The sequence below is a fragment of the Diabrotica undecimpunctata genome, chromosome 7, assembly GCF_040954645.1.
Source record: "Diabrotica undecimpunctata isolate CICGRU chromosome 7, icDiaUnde3, whole genome shotgun sequence".
NCBI classification, from domain to species: Eukaryota; Metazoa; Arthropoda; class Insecta; order Coleoptera; family Chrysomelidae; genus Diabrotica; species Diabrotica undecimpunctata.
Window position 1 is genome coordinate 98,772,617 of NC_092809.1, and position 21,748 is coordinate 98,794,364.

The 21,748-nt window shown below is 33.2% G+C and overlaps 1 protein-coding gene across 1 annotated transcript; it reads right to left on the minus strand.

Moving 5' to 3' along the window:
* Window positions 1-1,973: 1,973 nt before the first annotated feature.
* On the minus strand, window positions 1,974-15,031 carry LOC140446892 (uncharacterized). The gene is made up of 5 exons (XM_072539476.1): window positions 14,740-15,031; window positions 10,770-11,041; window positions 5,166-5,386; window positions 4,965-5,098; window positions 1,974-2,250 (listed from the first exon to the last, which is right to left on the minus strand). Exons 1-5 carry the CDS (start codon window positions 14,985-14,987, stop codon window positions 1,986-1,988), a joined length of 1,140 nt encoding a protein of 379 aa, XP_072395577.1. The 5' UTR covers window positions 14,988-15,031; the 3' UTR covers window positions 1,974-1,985.
* Window positions 15,032-21,748: the final 6,717 nt, after the last annotated feature.

The following is a 21,748-nucleotide window of genomic DNA, read 5'->3' on the forward strand; positions in this document are numbered from 1 at the left end:
AGGCATCATTTAGTATAAAAAGAAAGGGGAAAATAAAGGGCGCCACCTTGTCTCTTTTAGAGGGACAACGAAAACTCAGAGGAACGTAGATGTTAAGGGAATTATTTATTAGAACCATAAGAAAATACCTTTAATTTTTTCTGAACAATTTATACATAACAAAAAAAATACAATCATCCACTTACTTTGTATGGTCGCTCAACATACCTATCAGAATTATCTTCTTGTTTTCTAAAAGAAATGAAGATTATAAGAGAATATTAAATAAATATTTTTTATCGATATAATTGTAGATTTAAGGAAGAGATTGAGCCCAAAATAGCATCTGTTGGCCGTGCAAATTCTGCGGTTTATCTCTGCGTTCGTATTATTTTCAGTGTTAAGGAACGCTCCCAGATATATAAATTCTTTCCCTGCTTCGATGACGTCGTTTTTAATAAGTGGTCGTAGGATTTGTGGTTGCGTGCTTATTTTCATATACTTCGTTTTGTTGGCGTTTATTATTGAACCCATTTTTGTAGCTTATTCTTTAAATGCTGCATACGCCCCTCGTACAGCCTTTCCGTTCTCATAGCAATATTCCGTTCTCATAGTAATATAGCTAAAAAAGCATCAAGCAGAGAAAGCTGGAGTATTTCGGACATATAATGAGAGGTCCCAAATATAGGTTGCTACAAAATATCATGCAAGGAAAAATAGCAGGCAAACGCAATCCAGGACGAAGAAGAACCTCATGGTTGCAGAACTTGCGAGATTGGTATGGTGTTGATACAAGTATGCTATTTAGGGTGGCAGTGAATAAAATTAAGATAGCTATGATGGTAACCAACGTTCTGAAAGGACATGGTACATGAAGAAGAGATAGCAGTATTGATATCATCAGCATAGGCAAAGATTTGCACTAATTAATTATATATTGAACCAGTGTTTGTTATTTGTCACATACGTATTACTTTTTCCAGAGCCAGATTGAACAGTATACCCATCTCCCTGGCGTAACCCGTTATTTGCTTTAAAAGTTTCAGACAGTTTTTTCGTACTCTACATTCAACTTTTTCAAGAGTTAGTTTTGTTAAATTTGCCAACTGATTTGGTATTCCTAGCTCTTTCATTGCTTTGAACATTTCTCTTCTATTCACAGAGTCGTAGGCTGCTTTATAGTTTATAAAGGTGTGATGAGTATCAAAGCCATATTCCAGTGTTTTTTTTTTAAATTTGTTTCAGGGTTGCAATCTGATGAATTGTCGATTTACCAGCTCTAAAACTAACCTGGTATTTTCCTACTATTCGTTCTACATATGGTGCCATACGGTGACATAGTACTGTCGAAAATATTGTATACGCTGCATTTAGCATATGCGTAATAAGCATAAGCTGCATAAGCGTAATTCCTCAGTGATTAGAGTATTCAAAGATATCTCCTTTTTTGTGTATGGTGCAAAATATTCCAATATTCCAATCACTGGGGAGGGATTTCTGTGACTATAGTTCTTTTATAAGCTGCTGTAATGAAAACATTGTATCGTGGCCACAAAAATAAAATTCTACAAAACAATAATACGCCTAGTCCTAACATATGGTTCAGAGACTTGGACTCTAACAAAAAGTAATGAAAACATGTTAGCATTATTTCGAAAGAAAAGTACTAAGGCGAATCTATGGAGCAGTGAATGATAATTTAGAATAGGTATACCAGGAACCAGATATCGTAAAACATATTAAGAAGGGACGTCTGAGGTGGACAGGACATGTAATAGGGAGGGGGGAATGACCCAGCTAGAAAAACGCTCCTTAATAGATATATTGGTCAAAGTGGAAGAGGAAGACCCAGAACAAGGTTGTTTGATAACATCGATGAAGACATAAACAATTTGGGAATAAGTGCTTGGAGGAGAAACGCGATGGATAGGGACGACTGGAGAAAAATTCTTGAGGAGGCTAGGTTAAATAAAACTAAAAAACTTACTACCATTTTAAGTATTTATTTAAGATGTAAATATCTTTACAAATTCCGTTTCTTTAGTTATCTCATTATATGTACTTATCCTTATGAGTCTCTCTTCTAATTCAGTAGAAGAAGAAGAAGAAGTGGTAGAGTAAGAGTAATCATTTACATCACATTCCGTGGGACTTCTAGGATTTATAATTACCCATATACTACCGTCTGGATCAGTAAAAAATCCTGAAACGTACGGAAATTTTTCGTACGATTGAGATAATATGTCATGATGCTCTGCTACCATAGGATACCTATAATTATGTAAATTTCTTCTTAATCTTAGAGTTTTTAAAATAAGTCTTATTAAGTAATAAAATAAAATTTTAATCTAAATTTTACGGTTTAGTAATTCTGTATGCCGGAGGTAAAGGGCACTATGTCACAAATTTGTAATTTTACAGGAGAAGCGTTTTAAGTTTATTTTTGTGTTTGTTTATTCACAGGATGTATGTTAGTTAATACACATTATGTCACAAACCCTTGTCTAATTTATTCTTCAGATTATTATCTTTTAAAATTGTATTATTTAAAACACATATTGTGATAATAAACTTGATTTATTTTTAATAAAAAAAAAATTAAAACACAATGTAGTGGACATAGTGCTGTTTACCTCTTCAAGATCTTTGGGTCATAGTACTAGATGTATACTAAAATGCATTATACAAGGTTAAACTTTAATTTGTTTCTCCTTCATGACAAACATTACAGGGTAAAGTGTAAAATTAATATTTGTTTACATTTAATGACCGGGATACTGTTAGAATACTAAAAGAAACATAATGTATATCCCTCATGCATCAAAAACTTCTTCTTCATCATCTTCTGGGTAATCACTAGCGTTGTTAGATGTAGGTAATTTTTTATAAAATTGATGACATACAGATGGTAAATATGGTAGCAATGATATCAAGTCATCGAACTTTTGGCGAGAAATTGGTAATAAGTCATTAGTGATAGGCAGTAGAACTTCTGGCCATGTAATTTTTTCACTTTTTCGAAATCGTATCATATCAAGTTGTTTAAAATTATTATCATCAAAAGAAGTTTTAAAAAATAGCTTTCCTATAGCTTCTCGACGAACTTGAAGATGAACACAGGCAGACATTAATACACGTTGTTTTTCAGTGTCAAGTTTTCTTAAGACAAAAGGAGCTTCTTTTCCGACAGATAATGAGTTGAATTGCTTGAAGTCCTCACATTTCATATTGTGTACAGTGTATTTAGTAGTTGTTGCCAATCCCAAGGAGTCAGTATTGTCATGTTTGGCACTCTTTTCCTTTTCCTTTCAATGTGACCATATACAGTGTCTGCTTCCATATGAGTATGGCCCTTTAACAAAAACTTGTGATCTATTTGCGGAAATTTGTGGGAAGATCTTCAAAATCCAGAAATATGCCATTACAATAAACGTCATTTCTTTTCTGTCACGAGCTGCTTTACTTTCATCCCACATCATGTAGTGTACTGAAGAGTCGAAGGAATCACAAATCGTAAAATTAAATGTCCACAATTTTCTCTTATAAAAACTGATCTTAGAAGTGCTTACCTACACCTTTGTAATCAAAGCTTACGATACTGCAATGTACACAGAGGTATAGGGTTTCATGTCCACATGGTGCCCTCTACCTCTAAATAAAATGTGACATGATACTTTTTTTAAAGTGCTTATCTTCGTTATTTTATAACGTAGGACATAGTGCTTTATACCTCTGTGTGGAGAATTAAAAGTTCATTATAACTGCAGTTTAATCTCAATATTGACAAAAATGGACATAGTGCCCTTTACCTGCGGCATACAGAATTAGAAATTAGAAATTAGAAATATACTTTATTGTCACTGCAAAAGGTACAATTTTATGAACAAAACGTACAAAAAGTCAGAAAATTATTAATAACAATTACAATTTAATGAAATTACATAAATCGTCAATATCACAAAATAAAAGATAATGATCTTTCAGATAGATAGGCTTTTGCCATTTTATGCAACTTGAGGAAAGATGTTGCAGATTTAAGTTGTAAAGGGAGGTACATTTCTTTACTAATTCAGTGGACAGGATCAGTGAATAAACATCAAAGGTTGAATTTCTGGTGGAGTAGCCATGATTAGGTCTTGCTGGAAAAACATGTAGGTGTTTACGAATTAAGCAAGCAGTTTCTAAAATATATAAAGCGGGAACCGCTAAAATTTGTGATTTTTCAAGTAACTCCTGCAATTTATTGTTCTTCTGAGACCAAACATATACCGTATTGCTCTTTTTTGTAATTTAAAAATAATCAGATTTGGCAGCTGTACTACAACCCCAAAAAGGAAGACCATATCGAAGATGAGACTTGAACAAAGAAAAATATGTTATTTTCGAAGATGCTAAATTGATTTTCTTCGAAACAGATCTTATTGCCTAGCAGGCTGAGGCTAGTTTCTTACATAATAAATCGATATGAAGGGAACATTTAAGGTTGCTGTCTATAAAAATACCAAGAAATTTTACAAACTGAACGATACTGATCTGGCTGGTTCTCAGAAGCAAGCTCAGAAGAAGCAAGGTTACAGATCTTCTTTCTAGGATAATGCTATTGTCTTAGCACGTTAAAAGAATATAAACTGGAGTGGGACTAGGTTTCTATTGTAAGTAAATCAGAAGTTATAATTACATGAACAGTTGCAAAATTAGAGTTGCTCCAGGTGATACTAGCATCATCAGCAGAAGGAAATATCTTTCAATCGATTTTTAAATTAATAATATCATTTATAAAGAAAATGAAAAGTAGAGGGTCCAATACTGAACCTTGTGGTACTCCACATACAATGCTTTTGTGGTTAGAGTCAGTATCATTTGTAAGTAAGATTGGAACCAATTTAAAGAACACAGAAAACCTAGCAGGAATGGACCACTCTGTATATGTGTGGGTGTGAGTTTGTGTATTCGCTTTTGATATAAACCTTTATATTACAACTTACCCAATATTCCATCGAACAATAGCATAATCTTTAACCATAAAATAAATTAAACCTGACGCAAAATCAGATTCTATGCCTGTAGAGGTTCCTAGCTTTTCACCAAGCATTGTAGCGTTAAAAATAAGTGACTTGTCCTGAAAACATGTTAAAATTATTTTTAGGTAATATCAATCAAAACCTCAATCGAAATAAGTCACTTACCTGCGAATCAATTATATGAGGTTCTTCCAGGTTTCTTAATTGTATTAAATTAATACTGAATACGTTCAGTGAATCCTTCGCTGTTATAAATAACTCTGGGCTAACTTTAGATATCGCTAAATAATCTGCTCTGACTGGAAAATCCGATGAGCTACTTCCAAGCATATGGATTTTCCACCATACCAAGTTTTTCAAAGAAAATACGAGTATCACATTTTCTTCTAAAAAGTTTAAAACGTTTTACACATATAAGGTATAATTTATTGTTTATATTTTACGTTATGTTATGTAATAAAAAATACAATTAAAAAATAAATAAATTTATGATTAACGTGAAACTGATCCCAAATACGGTAGACTTGCGATAATCCGATATTTGACAGTCGAACACGCTTGGTAGTGCGACGCCTATACGGTACGAAATAGACAAACAGGCACACAGTTTTCGAGCCGGGAGCTCTCAAACCATCTGTCTCATGCACCACCTCAGTATAAATTTGTTATTAAGATGAATCTTGTTTTATTATCAGTAAATTTCAGTTCTGGCGCAAGAAATACCATTGTTATATTGGTAACAATAATACTTTCTGCATTTTCTGCAATATTATCCCTTATGCATAATCACCTTAAGTTGAGGAAGCTGTGTACATTTGGTTTAAACAGTAAAGACGCAGACAGGTCCCTATTTTGGAAGATCTGTAGGAACCAAAAGCTTTTTTATCATGAAATGACCAACAAAAATGATTATCGTGTCAGCGATGGTTGGTTTAAAAACTTCAAAAAGCGGCATGGTATTCGTTTCTTGCAGATGAGCGGAGAAAGACTGTCGGCTGACAATACTGAAGTTGCTCAATTTATTCAAAATTTAAACACTAAAATCGACGAACTAGGCCTTATACCTGAATAACTGTATAGTGTTGATGAAAGAGGTTTAAACTGGCGATAACTACCATCAAAATCCTTTGTTATAAATAATAAATGGAAGAAGAAAAAAAATTTCACTGGAATCCAATTGTACTAGATGTACTTCATGTAATCCGACCATCTTGTAGGAGGACGTCTTCCTCCTACAAGATGGTCCTTACTTAAGCGTTGTAATTCTTTTAACTACGTCACTAACACCAGTTTTTCTCCTTACTTTTTCATTTGAAGCTCTGTCTGAGAGGGATATATTCATCATTGACCCCTCCATTACTCTATGTATAAACGTGTATTTTATTGATTACTTTTCTGGTAAGGTTCAATGTTTCTGCTCCATACGTTAGAACTGGGAGTACACACTGATCAAAGACCTACTTTTTCAAAAACTCTTAACAAAGGTAAGACTCTTAAAACATAAAAGCGGAATCTCCTCCAGTGACGTAGAAAAACCAAAGCCAAGTATGGGTTACAAAAAAAGTTTTTTTTAATTGGTTTTCAAATTATTTTGTACAAGAGGTAAAAGAACTCTTAAAAAGTAAAAATTTGCCATCGAAGACGCTTTTGTTATTGGATAATGCTCTAGGACATCCGGAGTAGGAAGAACTGAAATTAAGACAGCTGATGGTTACATAGGGGCTTTGTATTTACCAATAAGTACAACTGCACTGAGTATCAGAATGTTATCAAAACATTAAAGAACCTAAAGTCGTTAAGTCAAGCCTCTAATACTGGCAAAATCTTGAGAAAATATTTTGCCAAAAAATCTCTTTCTTCCAAAGAAAGACGACAGAGATAACAAATTTGAAGATAATAACGAAGTTACCAAGGCTGTAACGAAGTATAACGAAAAAGTAAGGACCCTTGCCCATAACGGTCAAGTGGCGAATAGGGGTCACCAAATCATTTCTGTAACGAAAATTGTAACCACTCATTAAGGAAACATCATTTCTGCAAATAAAATTGCATCTATGTGACTTTACATAAACAACACAACTGAAAATGTACAGCGAAATTACAGTTAAAATATTTAATTGTTTAAAAACTGGTCTACAGGAATCCAAGCGCCTTCTAAACGTCATGGTACGAATAATTTTTTTTGAAGAACGGGCACCTCATTAATTCGCGAGCAATTTCCCCAACAAACTAAGCAATATTGCAAAATTTATTGTACATTAGCAAAAAAGTAAAGTTTTAAGATATCTAGAGAGACAAAATTCCTAAGTTGCCATAGAACATAACAGTACACAGACAATTTTCCCACTACATAATCAACGTGAGAGCTCCAAGACAAATTAGAATCCAGGTAAACACCTAACAACTTAGTAAAGTGGCTATTTACCACTGACCCATTGTCAAGTTTTACTAATGGACTCATCTGCATAGTAGAAGGTGAAAAGGTTACCATATTGGTCTTTGATCCATTTTAGATAAGGGCATTATTTAAACAGTAATCAGTCATACTTTTTACAAGACATTTTGCTTTTTGTACTACATGAAAAAAATTATTGGAATTTAGTGCAACTGTGATATCGTCAGCAAATTGGGTGACATAACAACCTGATTGCTGTTCCACGTTTTCTACTCGAACACTTATTGCATCAGAAAAATTATCTAATGGATTCCGAACCAAACATGTTTAGCTATCATTTATCAGTTGATTTAAATCATTGACGGAAATCAAAAATAAAAGAGGGCCAATGATACTTCCCTATGGAACTCCGGAGAAGACACTTTCTTCTGAAGAAAATATTATATTCCCATTCAATTTGACCTTAATTTATTTAAACCTTTTCGATAAAAAGGTGTGGATCCACTTTAACGTTCCTCTAACACCACTATGATAAAGTTTTTCCAGCAGTATTGGATGATTTACAGTTTCAAAAGCTCGTGCAAAGTCAAAAAACAAACATTGAGACTTTTCTATAATGTTGTGCTTGTTAATATACGAGAGGAGACGTGTATGAACCCCATATATTTTTGAAAACACAGATAAAAGTGATAGGCCTTGATAGTTATCAAATTTTGATTTGTCACCCTTTTTATATATAGGCACAACTAAGCAGTATTTAGAATTTGAGGAAAAATCCCTTCCTGAAATGAAAGGTTTACTAGAAATGTTAATTGTTTATATGTATATATGTTATGTAATACATATGTTAAAATAGAATACGGGATCTCATCCAGTCCAGCCGAGGATTTTTTTGAGATGTCTTTAATTATTCTTTTTTTTCTTCATCACTAACAGGATAAAGGAAAAGGGAGTGTATAGGCGAAGAAAGATTCTTAGGATTATAGTCAGGTGAAGTTTGACCAACTAAATTTTTCACGGAATTCGAAAAATGTTGACTGAAAGATTCTGCCATGTCATGAGGGTCATTCACAGAAATTCCCAAATTATTTTTAAATTTAAAAGTAACGAGGCATCAGCAGAAAATCAGTGGCCGTCTGACTACCCTAGAGAACCTACTGTCTTACTCGCTGAAGTCAAAGATGCAATTAAATCGATAAAGGGAAATAAATCCCCAGGCATTGATTCAATACCAGGTGAAATACTACAGTTACTAGGTAACAAAGGATTACATAAAATATTATCCATTCTATCTGTGTCGCTATTTGGAATTCAGGAAAACGGCCATCTGAGTGGTGTATCACAATTTATAAAAAGGAACTTCTACCAGTTGTAAAAACTACCGCATACTGTCACTAATAACACATGCTAGTAAAATCGTGTTGCATATCATCAAAAACAGATTAAAAACCTATCTACATTACCAAATATCTCAGGAACAAACCGCGTTTGTAAAGGGTAAAGGTACACGGGAACAAATCCTGAATCTCAGACAACTCATTAAAAAGTCTAGATAATTTCAAGTACCTATGATTATATGCTTCGTTGACTACCAAAAGGCATTTGATTCTGTAAGCTGGATAAATCTGTGGTCCATTTTAATAGAAATAGGCACACCAATGCACCTGGAGACACTTATTAAAAATCTGTACCAGTCTATAGCAACAGTACGACTAGATCAGAAGTTCTCAAACCAATTCAAGACCGAGGGAGGTGTTAGACAAGGATGCATGTTGTCACCTGACTTATTCAACATTTATGGTGAACATGTCATGAGGATGGCTTTAGATGGATGGGCCGGTGGAGTAACAGTAACTGGTGGGAAAATCTCCAATTTAAGATTTGCTGATGACACTACACTTATAGCAGCAAATAAACAAGAAATGTTTAATATCTTGTGCAGAGTTAAGTACGAAAGCGATAAAGTTCTGAAAATCAATAAATCTAAGACAAAAATAATGGTGGTCGACAGATTTCACACTATTCAACTGACTAACATGTTACAGGAATACCAGATAGTGGACAGATTTGTCTATCTCAGGTCTAGTATAACCAACGACGGTAACTGTAAAGCAGAAGTTCGGGGACGTATTGGTATGACAAAAAATGCGATGATTCTCCCAACTAAAGTTTGAAAAAACAGATCTTTCAGTCAAAATATCAAGATGAGACTGTTGAATGCCCTTGGATTCTCAATATTTCTATACGGGGCAGAAACTTGGATTCTTCGTGGACGCGAGCGCCAAAAAATTGATTCCTTAGAAATGTGGTGCTGAATAAGAATGCTGCGCATACCTTAAACAGCTCATAGGACAAACTTTTCCATTCCAAACCAACTCGAAATTTAAAATAGGCTGTCCACAATATGTCAGCAACGTATTCTGCAATATTTCGGTCACGTCGTTCACAGAGGTGAAGATAGTTTGGAGAGTGTAATTGTTTCTGGAAAAGTTCCGAGGAGAAGATCAAGAGGACGATCACCATCTAGATGGTCCGACTAAATTAAGCATTTAGCTGGAATCTCATTCTGCGAAGCTCTCAGAGCAGCTGATGACAGAGACCAATGGAGAAAAATTGTTAGGAATATTAGAAGAAATCACGATTCTAAGTAACGGGGAAACGACAAGAGCGAGAAAGAGAGAGGGAGATTTGTTCTCACTTTATATATCCACTCTTTTCTTGGTTTTCCTACTGAGCGACGTGCGATGAGGTTATGGCGGATGCCAATACTTCGTTACGTTAGTGTGAAGAGACAAAACTAGACTGCGAGAAAATTTTAATGTTTAAACAAATTCTAAACAAGGTGATGATTGGGTTCTTACGAAAGAAAAAACAAAACTATTACAGATTCTTTTAAGATATAAACACGCTATTTTTCAATATTTGTATAGGTATATTGTATAAATGTTTATTTATTTTACATACATTTCTCCAAAATCATACAAAAAACTTTTCTAATATTAATTTAATTTTTAAAATGCTACCTTTGATAATTCGACATTTTTGATAATCCGACTCCCCCTCGCCCCCGCCGCTGTCGGATTATCTCAAGTCTACTATGCCATAAAATAATTTTGATGAGTTTAAATTTTTTAATTTTCGTGTAATAATACTTTATGCACAATTAATTTTACACAATGGCCTGTACCTACATGTTAAAAAATTAATTAAATTAAAAAGTAATGGTAATTGAAAAAGGATCAATATCAGGCTTGAAATATTACTATAGTGGTATAATTAAGTTATATAATGGAAAAACTTTGGATCTAAATATTAGTTAAACATGAATTAATGCTGTTTTAACATAACGTCTACGGTAACAACAATAATACTACCTGCATGTCCAATATACGCCCTAAACCCACCATCTTCTTCTATTGAATAATCTATAACCATTACATTCAAATTACTGCCTTCGATTGTAACGAGCTCAGTTCTGTCCGACACGTGATTAAAAACGAGATTATATGATAAGATTTTTGGGCTACAGAATTCATTTCCCTTGTCCAAGATCCAAAATTTTGGTTTCGTAGGTTCCATACTTAAGGATACTGCATCCTGTATGGAATGGCAATCACCCCACATTTGAGAAGATAAAATTTTATGTCTAAAACAATATACAAATAATATGATTTATTTAAATATGCTTTAAATTACCTAAAAGACGTCTATATACGTGGAGGTCTCCTCAAGATTGCGAAGGAAATATTGTGAGGAACCAAATCGACTACATTACAATTAACAAAAGGTTCCGTAATGGTATTCTAAATGTAAAAACGTACCCAAGCTGTGACATAAATTCAAACCACAATCCTGTAGTCGCAACCATCCGATTAAAACTTAAAAGAGTAGACAAGGCTAAACCCAGTCAGAGAATAGCATGGAGTAGTGCTAACCAAGGACAGCAACAGAAGTATGAAGAACATGGTAGACACGCAGTTAGAGTCTAAGACAACAGCTCCTACGAAGGAGAAGACAATAAAAGAAAACATTGAAGACATGTGGGGGAAAATTAAAAATAGTGTCGTAGAGGCAGCAGACCAAAGTATACAAAAAGAAAACCGCAAACATAGAAAACCATGGATGACAAACGAAATATTACAAATTATGGAGAGGAGACGGATGGTAAAAAAACAAAAACCTAACAAGATACAAAGAACTCAACAGGGAAATTGAGAAAAAAATAAATGTAGCTAAGGAAGAGTGGATAAAAGAAAAATGTAAAGAGGTAGAAGATCTGCATATGAAGCATAAAGATAGAGAACTACACAGAAAGGTTAAAGAAGTAGCTGGAATATGGAAACCCAAACACTTATCGATTGTAACAAACAAGAAAAACCAAATGGAATTGGACCCTGAAAAACAGAAAGAAATATGGGAGCGATATCTTAAAGATTTGTTTGGTGATCAGAGAACAGAAGAGCTCTCACAAATAGATACAGATGAAAAATTAAACATTCTCACCGAAGAAGTTTTGCAGGCAATAAATGTGATAAGTGATAAGTGATAATGCTGTCAGGAAATTAACATCCCTCTACACCAATATATATGAACATGGCATAATACTGCATGACTGGCTAACATCCACATATATAGCTCTTCCTAAAAAACAAAAAGCAAGGAAATGTGAGGACCATCAAACTGTATCCCTGATGAGTCATGCCGCTAAGATTTTTATGCGAATAATTTATAACCGAATTCAAAATAAGTGTGAAGAATACCTGAGTCGTTCTCAATATGGCTTTAGAAAGGGTACAGGCACTAGAGAAGCAATTATGGGATTGACACTGATGGCAGAAAGGTATCTTGAGGTTCAAAAACGGCTGTATGTGTGCTTTGTCGATTATAGAAAGGTCTTTGACCGCATCAAACACGGAAAATTGATCGAGGTGCTAAAAGAAGTAGGGTTGGACGGACACGACATAGCTATCATAAGTAATACATACTAGAACCACACAGGATGCGTTCGAACAGAGAACGGAAACACCAAGTACATTAACATAGAACGAGGAGTGGGTCAAGGGTGAATTTTATCCCCCCTATTATTTAATGTATATGCCGAACATATAATTAGAGCTTCCCTTGAAGATCGCCCTGAAGGTGCCAGAGCCAATGGAATCATCATTAACAATATAAGATATGCCGATGACACCGTAGTATTAGCAGAAACAGAAGACCAACTAAAAATATTGATGAGCATATTATCAGAAGAAAGTCACAGGCTGGGCTTGGACATTAACTTTTCCAAAACCAAAATTCTGGTATTCCATAAAAACCCATAAACATACAAATAAATGGTATCACCCTTCAGAGTTCCCAAAGCTTCATATACCTGGGCACTAGACCACTCAAAAGAAATTAGAAGACGCATTGAAACAGCAAGATCTGGTTTCATGAATATGCGTAAAATGCTCTGTAACCCCAAGCTATCAGTCTCAATAAGATTGCGAACAATAAAGTGTTATGTGTCGTCTCTATTACTATATGGCTGTGAGACCTGGACATTAAAACAGTATGACGTCAACAAATTAAATTTATTTGAAATGTGGATGTACCGCCGAATGCTAAGAATAAGCTGTACCAGCAGAACTATGAATGAAGAAGTACTGAGAGCAATGAACACACGCCCTCATCTGGTCAATACTATCAAAATTAGAAAGACGTCATATCTAGGACACATAATGCGACATAGGGAATTTGAGCAGCTCCAGGTAATATTAGAAGGCAAGATTGAAGGTAAAAGGGACATAGGACGAAAGAAAAAATCTTGGCTACGAAACATCAGAGATTGGACCCACACAAAAGGAAATGAATTAATTCATCAAGCCCAGAATACAGAGAAATTTGCCATATTGATCGCCAACCTCAACAGAGAAGGCACTTAGGAGGAGATAAGATGATGCATTTATAATTGTACAGATAATGGACCTCTCAACGTTTATTGCTCTACCAAAGAAAACAAAATCCTTATCCTGCAATAATTTCCGGACCATCAGCTTAATGAGCCACATTTTAAAGTTATTTCTAAAAATCATACATCAACGGTACACCTGCTTTGTGAACTACTAAAAAGCATTTGACACAGTTCAACACCGAAAAAAGATGGATGTTCTAGCAAAAGCCCAAATAGATGATAAAGACCGGCGTATAAGACAAAATTTATACTGTAACCAATCAGCCACAGGATAAGGATGTATACTTTCACCTATATTATTCAACCTATATTCAAAGGAAATATTTATTGAAGCCTTGGAAAATTGCGAACATGGAATCCTTTTAAATAGAGAAAGCCTAAGCAACACCCGCTATGCAGATGACACCGTTACTTTTGCAGATAGTTTAAGCAGTTTACAGCAACTAATAAACAAAGTAAATGAAAAGAAAGATTTGGGCTACAAGTAAATATATTAAAATCTAAATTTATGGGCATCAGCAAAAATAAAATTAGAGACGTTCAACTGCTTATAAAGAATACACCAGTGGACCGAGTAAAACAGTTTACCTATCTTGGAACAATAGTAAACGAACAATGGGATCACTCACAAGAAGTAAAATGTAGAATAGAGAAGACTAGCTAGAGCATAACATGACTCAACCTTAATCTGGAGATAAAAGTAAGGCTCCTACGATATTATATCTTCTCGATATTATACTACGGAGTTGAATCCTATACACTCACTGAAGCGATGGAGAAAAAACTTGAAGCCTTCGAGATGTGGCTATACAGAAGAATCCTAAGGATATCATGATGGACGGACAAGATAACCAACGAGACTGTATTGCGAAGAATGGGGGAAGAAAGAGAAGTGATGTATACGATTAAAAGGAGAAAGTTAGAATATTTCGGACACGTAATGGGAAACCTCACTAAATACAGATTACTGAAAATAATCCTTCAAGGCATTGGAGACTCACCATCAGCATTAACAAAACGTAATATCTACGAATAAAAAATGAAGAAATCTGAAAACTGGATAAGAAATTAGAAAAATAGAAACAAAATTAGGACAACAGAGACGGAATTTCAAATTCTTTGAAAAGAAAAAATAGATAAGTGTCGAAAATCGTTTAGAGATGAAGCATACAAGGCAATGGAATGAAGATATGTTCGATCTAGATATTTTTAGGGTAAAAAAAGATGGAAATAACGGAGAAGGAATTAGTGAACTTCGGAAATCCTTAGTATTAGTAGTAGGTATATAGACATAAAAATTGACACAAACACAAATATTTAATGTAAAAAGGTTGTTAATATGAAACAATACAATAAATATAGATAGGATATGTAAAAAATAATTTTTTTACCTTGTGAGTTTCTGAGAAAATCTACTGAAAAGATCTGCATGTCCTGCATCCCAATGGGTTTCTATTAATGTAGGAACCTCTTTATCATCTGTACAAACACTTCTAGGCAAAGCCAAAAAAGCTCGAGATCTATGCACAACTACACTTGATATATATCTACTTCCTATATCTTCAGTTTCATCAATGCCAATACCCTTAACCATACATATTAATAAGGCGAAATTGAAGATGTTATTAAAAAGAAACATTTTAGCATTAACGACAATTTTTTTAATATATTTTTAACAAACATGCATTGTAACAACTGTAAAATAGATGATAAAATATTTTCGTACTGTTTGATTATTTCGATTTGCCTTATAGACATTTTTCTTGCCAAATCGCAAAAAGGAAATCTGGTTTATTATTATTATTATTTGTAAACATTTTCAAGTTCAATGTACAAAATGTTATATTTAACAACAATATTTATAAATATATCTGTAGAAAGAAACTTCAATATTGTTTAATATAAACAGTGCATTACATTTAATGACATTACGAGTAGGTATCAATCAGAAAAATGCATTTTAAATTCTTTAAAACCAGCTTCATCTCTTTTGCGAATACCTTTTCAGACAATTTTTGGTTTTCAGTGAGTCTTGCGTGTCTTCCAATTCTTTTCTTTCGTATGTTTACTCATATTTTTGACAAAAATTAAGCGAATCATGATGTAACCATGAAAGGATAACTCCTTTATATTAGGTACCCTAATATCGTATCCATTTTTTCTAGCACTTGTATCAGACGAGAGAAAAATCTTAGAGCTGCGATTTTGGGCTAAAAATGTCTATGTAAAGAAAAAAGAACAACTTGTATCAAAGATATATTTTCTTCAGTTTTATACTTTACTTAAAAAAATGAAAATTTTAATACGCCATGAGCTTCAGATGGCATTCCACGGTCAGCTTTTCCATTTCCTGCAGACAGTGGCGTACAGGTTGAAGATCTGACAGGTACGAAAGATGTATTACATAATATTCGAATACCTATTTTTTTAACGATTACTTAATTTAATCGAGTTGTAAAAGAAACGAACGATTATGTGATAAGGTATATGCTAAAAAGTGTATGCCAAAACTTGTAACAAATAATGAAGAAATAGAAAAGCCTTGCTGCATAGTTGAATACTACTCTAGTCGTCAGAGACGAAAATGCCACTGAACCTCTAAAAATCATACGAACAAGCTGAATTTTGCCAAGAATATTAATTTTGGGACCCCAAAAAAGATGCAATAAGTTTATCACTTTTACCCCCGGGCTTCTCCCCAAAAACCCCTCGTAGTGGGGTAAAAACGCAAAAAAAATCGATTTAATAAGAATCTGTACGCCGTAGAAAAAAAATGTTTTAAATAAAAATGTAGCTGAGATCATTCTAAACAAAAATGTTTATTAGCACTTTTTGTTTAGAATGAACCATTCTCTCACAAATAACGCTTGAAGCGACCGTCGATTTTGAATATCAGTTACGCGCTCGAAATCAATGTTCTATAAAATTTGTATCAGCTCTACGGTAAAAATTTTATATCTTTTGATTCAAGTGCCTATCGACAAAAATGAAGATGCGTTTTAAAGGTAAACAGTTCAGCTTTCATATGCTGTTTTTGTATTTTGAGCAAATAAACTCAGATTTTATAAAGATATTAAATAATGAAATGTGGAGCGATTTTTTCATTTTTTATAATTCTCATGAAATCAATACAATATATCACTTTCATTGACTGGCCACTATGAAGTTTCGATTACTAGAGCCTCACCTTCAAAACCTATAGCATACAATTTTAGTTTTAAGTTTTGGCAACAAATGTGAGGCATTTGAAATAGGTATACTTAAAAAACGCTGGAAAAACTTTCACATAACAAATGATCTAAAACGTTTAAAACTTTATTTTTTTCAATTACACTAGAACGTGTTTCATAAAAACCAACCTTCTGCTATGAATTACACCCAAAATCGTCTTCTTGGAGGCATTACCAGTGACGTGCGATCGTTTGTAATGTAAAACATTAAATTTTGAGTCTTTTATTCATATTTCAAATGCCTGATATTTGTTGACACAAATCAAAATTGAAATTTCATGTCATAGATTTTAAAGATTGTTCTCTAAAAATAGAAATTTTTATACGACTGATCAATGACAGTGATCAATTTACTTTTACCTCAAATTATTATAGTGATGACAACTTTAGCATGGTTCTGATTAATATTCGTTCTATAAGATATAAAACAGATGAATTATTTTTATTTCTAGAGGAATTAGGATTTCCCCCGATAGTTGCGGTTACCGAGCACTGGCTTGAAGTTAACGAACCTTTTTTTGTAGAAAAATATACCACAATTGCTAGGTATGATCGTCCAAGCTCAGCTCATGGTGCCACCCTAATTCTTTCTACAAATAATCATTTCTCTCCTTTAACAAAATATGACTTTTTGTTGAATAAATCCTTTTTTGAGTTTTCATTGGTTTATAACAAGAATCTTAATCTGAATCAGAATTTGTTAAATTTGTTAGACGACCTGCTCAATAAAAGCAGAAAGATTCTATGTTGTGGCTTGAATATTAATTACGATGTTGTTTGTGCTATCCAATTATCCTTGCTCAATATATTCGAATCGTATGCTTTCATAATGCACGTTAATTCTCCTACAAGAATTACTAAAACAATATCTACCATAATTGATAAGAACTGATGGACTATCCATAAAAATTTTCTTAGATCTTCCAAATAATGTGTTGGAAGTCCTGGTCTCACTAATTAACGATTTCTTTGAAAAAGATATATTTCCAGTGTGCCTAAAGACAATCATTATTCTTCCTCTTCATAAGGGTGGTGAGAAATCGAATGTCTGCAACTATAGATCTATTGCCTTACTACCGGTCCTATCCAAAATTATTGAGAGACTTATAAAAACCTCCTTCCTTAAAGATAAGGAAAACTACTTTTCCTTATCTTTATAAATGACATCACTAACTTAAAAATCGATGGAAAAATTTTTCTTTTTGCTGATGATACCAGTATAACCTGGAAGAACTCTAATATTGCAACTCTTCATGCAATTATAACTTCTGATCTACTTAAAATAAAAACCTGATCCGACTCTAATTTACTCTCTTTTAACGTGGATGAGACAGTAGCATTATCCTATAAAGGAGCTCTTCAACCCTTACTTGTTAATAATCAGTATAATTGATTCTGTAAAATTTCTTGGTATTTTTATAGACAACAACCTTTATTGGTCCCTTCATATCAATTTGTTAAGTAAGAAACTAGCCTCAGCCTACTATGCAATAAGATCTGTTTCGAAGGAAATCAATTTAGCATACTTTTCTTTAACTTTGATAAAATAAAGGCAGATATCGAGCACAGTTTTATTAATTAAATCTTGCCCTAGTACTTTCGCTCCCTAGAGCATCTTCAGGGGCATTTCGTCAATTTTGGGCTATCCAACAATTGCAGAATGTTATAAACATAAAATTAAACATAAAGAGAGAGAATCCCTCCTGTTGCCGACCAGAATGTAGCTTCGAGTTTTTTAAATAATTTTAAACTGTTTGTCCTTGTTTAGTGTAGTGTTTGTTCAACTTTATGTTTAATTTTATGTTATTCTATATAATTTTATATTTATTTATGTATGACATTCTGCAATTGTTGGATAGCCCAAAATTGACGAAATGCACCTGAAGATGCTCTAGGGAGCGAAAGTACTTGGGTAAGATTTAATTAATAAAACTGTGCTCGATATCTGTGCCTTTATTTTATCAAAGTTCATTTATTCGAGCATTCAACCTTATATCAATACTTTTCTGTGTTCGAGTTTTATCTTCGATATGGACTTCCTTTTTGGGGTTCTAGTACAGCTGCCCAATCTGATGTTATTTTTATATTACAAAAAAAAGCAATATGGTATCTTTTTGTCCTCAGTAGAATGATAATATTGCAGACATATTGCAGAAGCTACTTTAAAAATCACGGGATTTTAACTCTTCTCTCTTTATATATTCTACAAACTGTTTGCTTAATTCGTAAACACCTACATGTTTTTCCAGCAAGACTTAATCATGACTACTCCACCAGAAATTCAAGCTTCGATGTGTATTTGCCGATCCCGTCCACTGAGTTAGAAAAGAAATCTATATTATATTCGGCAAAAAAATTATACAACTATCTCCCTTTGCAACTTAAATCTACTACTTCTTTTCTTAAGTTCCGTAAATTGACAAAAGCCTATCTATCTGAAAGACCTTACTATTCAGTGGCAGAGTTTCTTAACGAATAATTAAGAAATTACAGTACGTTTAGGTACAAGCAACAAAGTATTTTTATATATATATTTGGGTATCACATGCAGCAGCTTAAACTTATTCGTAAACTAGTTCGTAAGGTTTTATTATGCAATTTATAATTTAGTAAAATTTTGCACTGGATTGTATATTTTATTATGTTTTATTTTGTGATATTCACGATTTATGTAGTTTTAGTACATTTTAATTGTTATTGTTATTTTTTTGACTTTTTGTAAGCTTTGTCCATAAAATTGTACAATTTTCAGTGACAATAAAGCATATTTCTATTCTATTCTATTCTATTGATTTCACGAGAATCGTAAAACAGTGGCAAAAATTGCGCCATGTTTATTTATTTAACACCTTTATAAAAACTAATTTTATTCGCGGCAAAATACAAAAATTGCATACGAAAGCTGCACTCTTTACCTATAAAACGCATATTGATGTTTGTCGATAGGATAGTTGGATCAAAAGATATCGAATTTTTACCGTCAAGCTTATACAAATTTTATTGAACATTGATTTCGCGCGAGTAACTTACTTTCTAAACCGACGGTCGCTTCACGCGTTGTTTCTAAGAGAACGGTTCATTCTACACAAAAAGTTCTAATAAACATTTTTGTTTAAAATTATCTCAGCTACATTTTTTATTTAAAACATTTTTTTTCTATAGCGTACAGATTCTTAATAAATTGATTTTTTTGCTTTTTTACCCCCTAACGAGGGTGCTTTTAGGGGGAAGCCCGGAGGTGAAAGTGGTAACTTTTTGCATCTTTTTTGAGGTCCCAAAATTAATAGTCTTGGCAAAATTCAGCTTGTTCGTATGATTTTTCAGCTCCCTGATGACTAGACTACAATATAAGTAATTAGACTGGACTATAAAATTTACAAAAATTTCATTTTATGATAGCTTGAAAAAAAATGTTGAAAAGTATAGTGTCCCACTGAATAAACAAAAGAGAAGATCTACAACTAAAATACCGTCAAAACTCATAGAAAGGAATTTTCCTTGATTAATCCCACCAACAACTAAAAGGCAAAACCCACGAAAAAGCAACTTTTTTATGACTTTTACGCAGTATAAGATATTACATAAAATATACTTCTTCTTTTTGTAGATGTATAATCTGTTCCAAAAACAAAATAAGAACAGAAAGTCGGTACTAGTGCAAAGAGTGGTCTTTGTCCTGCACCCTGCTTTGTAATTTACCATACAAAGAACAGATTTTGCAAATTTAGGTTTAGGTTTAAATATTATATTTAATTTTTTGTACTGCTTGTGGCGGAAATATACGCATTCTTCATATATTTACTATTTTCAATGTTTATATCGGATATATACGCGCTGACATAGAAAACGATGCTCTTGACGCACCTATATGTCCCCCAGTGCAAAATTATTTGGCCATCTACAATTGCAGTACCTATTAAAGTTATCACACAACTTTTTCTGCAAAAATAAGAATGCCACCCCTCACATCCAAATGTAGTCGTTTTTCCCCGATCCGCATTGGTCCAACATCGAATTTGCTATCTGGTAAACAGAAACAACTTTTCCAGATTTCGATTTCTTAGTACCAAAGAATATAAACGCTTTTTCTTTGGTAGTACGTTTACAGTGGACCCATAAACGCCAAATTTAGTAACTGGTCTATTATTGCTCTGAAGAGATTCAAGATCGCCTTTATAAACGACCCCTGGATATAACCGGGTTTATATAAAAGGTCTATGCTAGCGAATAAGTCATATAAACCAGATCTGCTGTAAATGTTCAAGAAACGAATTAGCTTGAATAAGCAGTGTAGTACGATCGGTGTAGAACACATGGCTTCTAGAAAATAAAACAAAAAAAAGTGACCTGGAAAATATTCTTAAAATTCAATGAATATTATTAATAAATTATAAAAAAATGTTAAGCCGATTTTGTCGAATAAAAAATAATGAATAGATGTTTGTGGAAATAACTAACTGGTAACCTATGCAGAAAACTGGAATACAGAGGAAAGAAGAATTATAACCTAACTTTTGACAGTTGTTTATTTTTAATTTGAATTCTAAAGGAACAATCTTTAAGTATAAAGGTATATTAGTTATTTTTGTTATTGATAAATTAACGCAAATATGAACAAACCCAAGGACAAAAATATGTCCAAAAATGTTAGCCAGAGAATGCAAAGAATAGGTTGTAACTCTGCAGCATCAAAAAATTCCAATCAAATTGTTAAAAAAACTCTTGTAAGAAACACTGAGAGACCTAAACCAGTAACTAAAGTTATCAAAAACAATATCACACCAGGTCGAAGTGAGCCCTCAGAAAGCAAATCGGTCCAAGTTCCTGAACCAATAAAGAAGATTGAATCATTTGAATTTCCTGAGCATTACACCACTTTGAATCTGTTTAAAAAAATCGATTCCATTACTAAATATCGGAAAACCAAAAGTTGTTCGGATGCTGATTATAAAAATTTAGTTATTGATGAAAAGGTTTGTACAGATCCAAAGTTATTTATATTTCAATTTTAGATGCATTTAAGGCTTTTAACAATATATATACCAATACAATAGATAAATCTCTTATAAATCAAAATACTTACTGGTGCAAAAGAATATAGAGATTATCTTACTTAGACAGCATGTTAATATATCTGTGTAAATAATTAAATTTAAAGTTTGTAAATTTT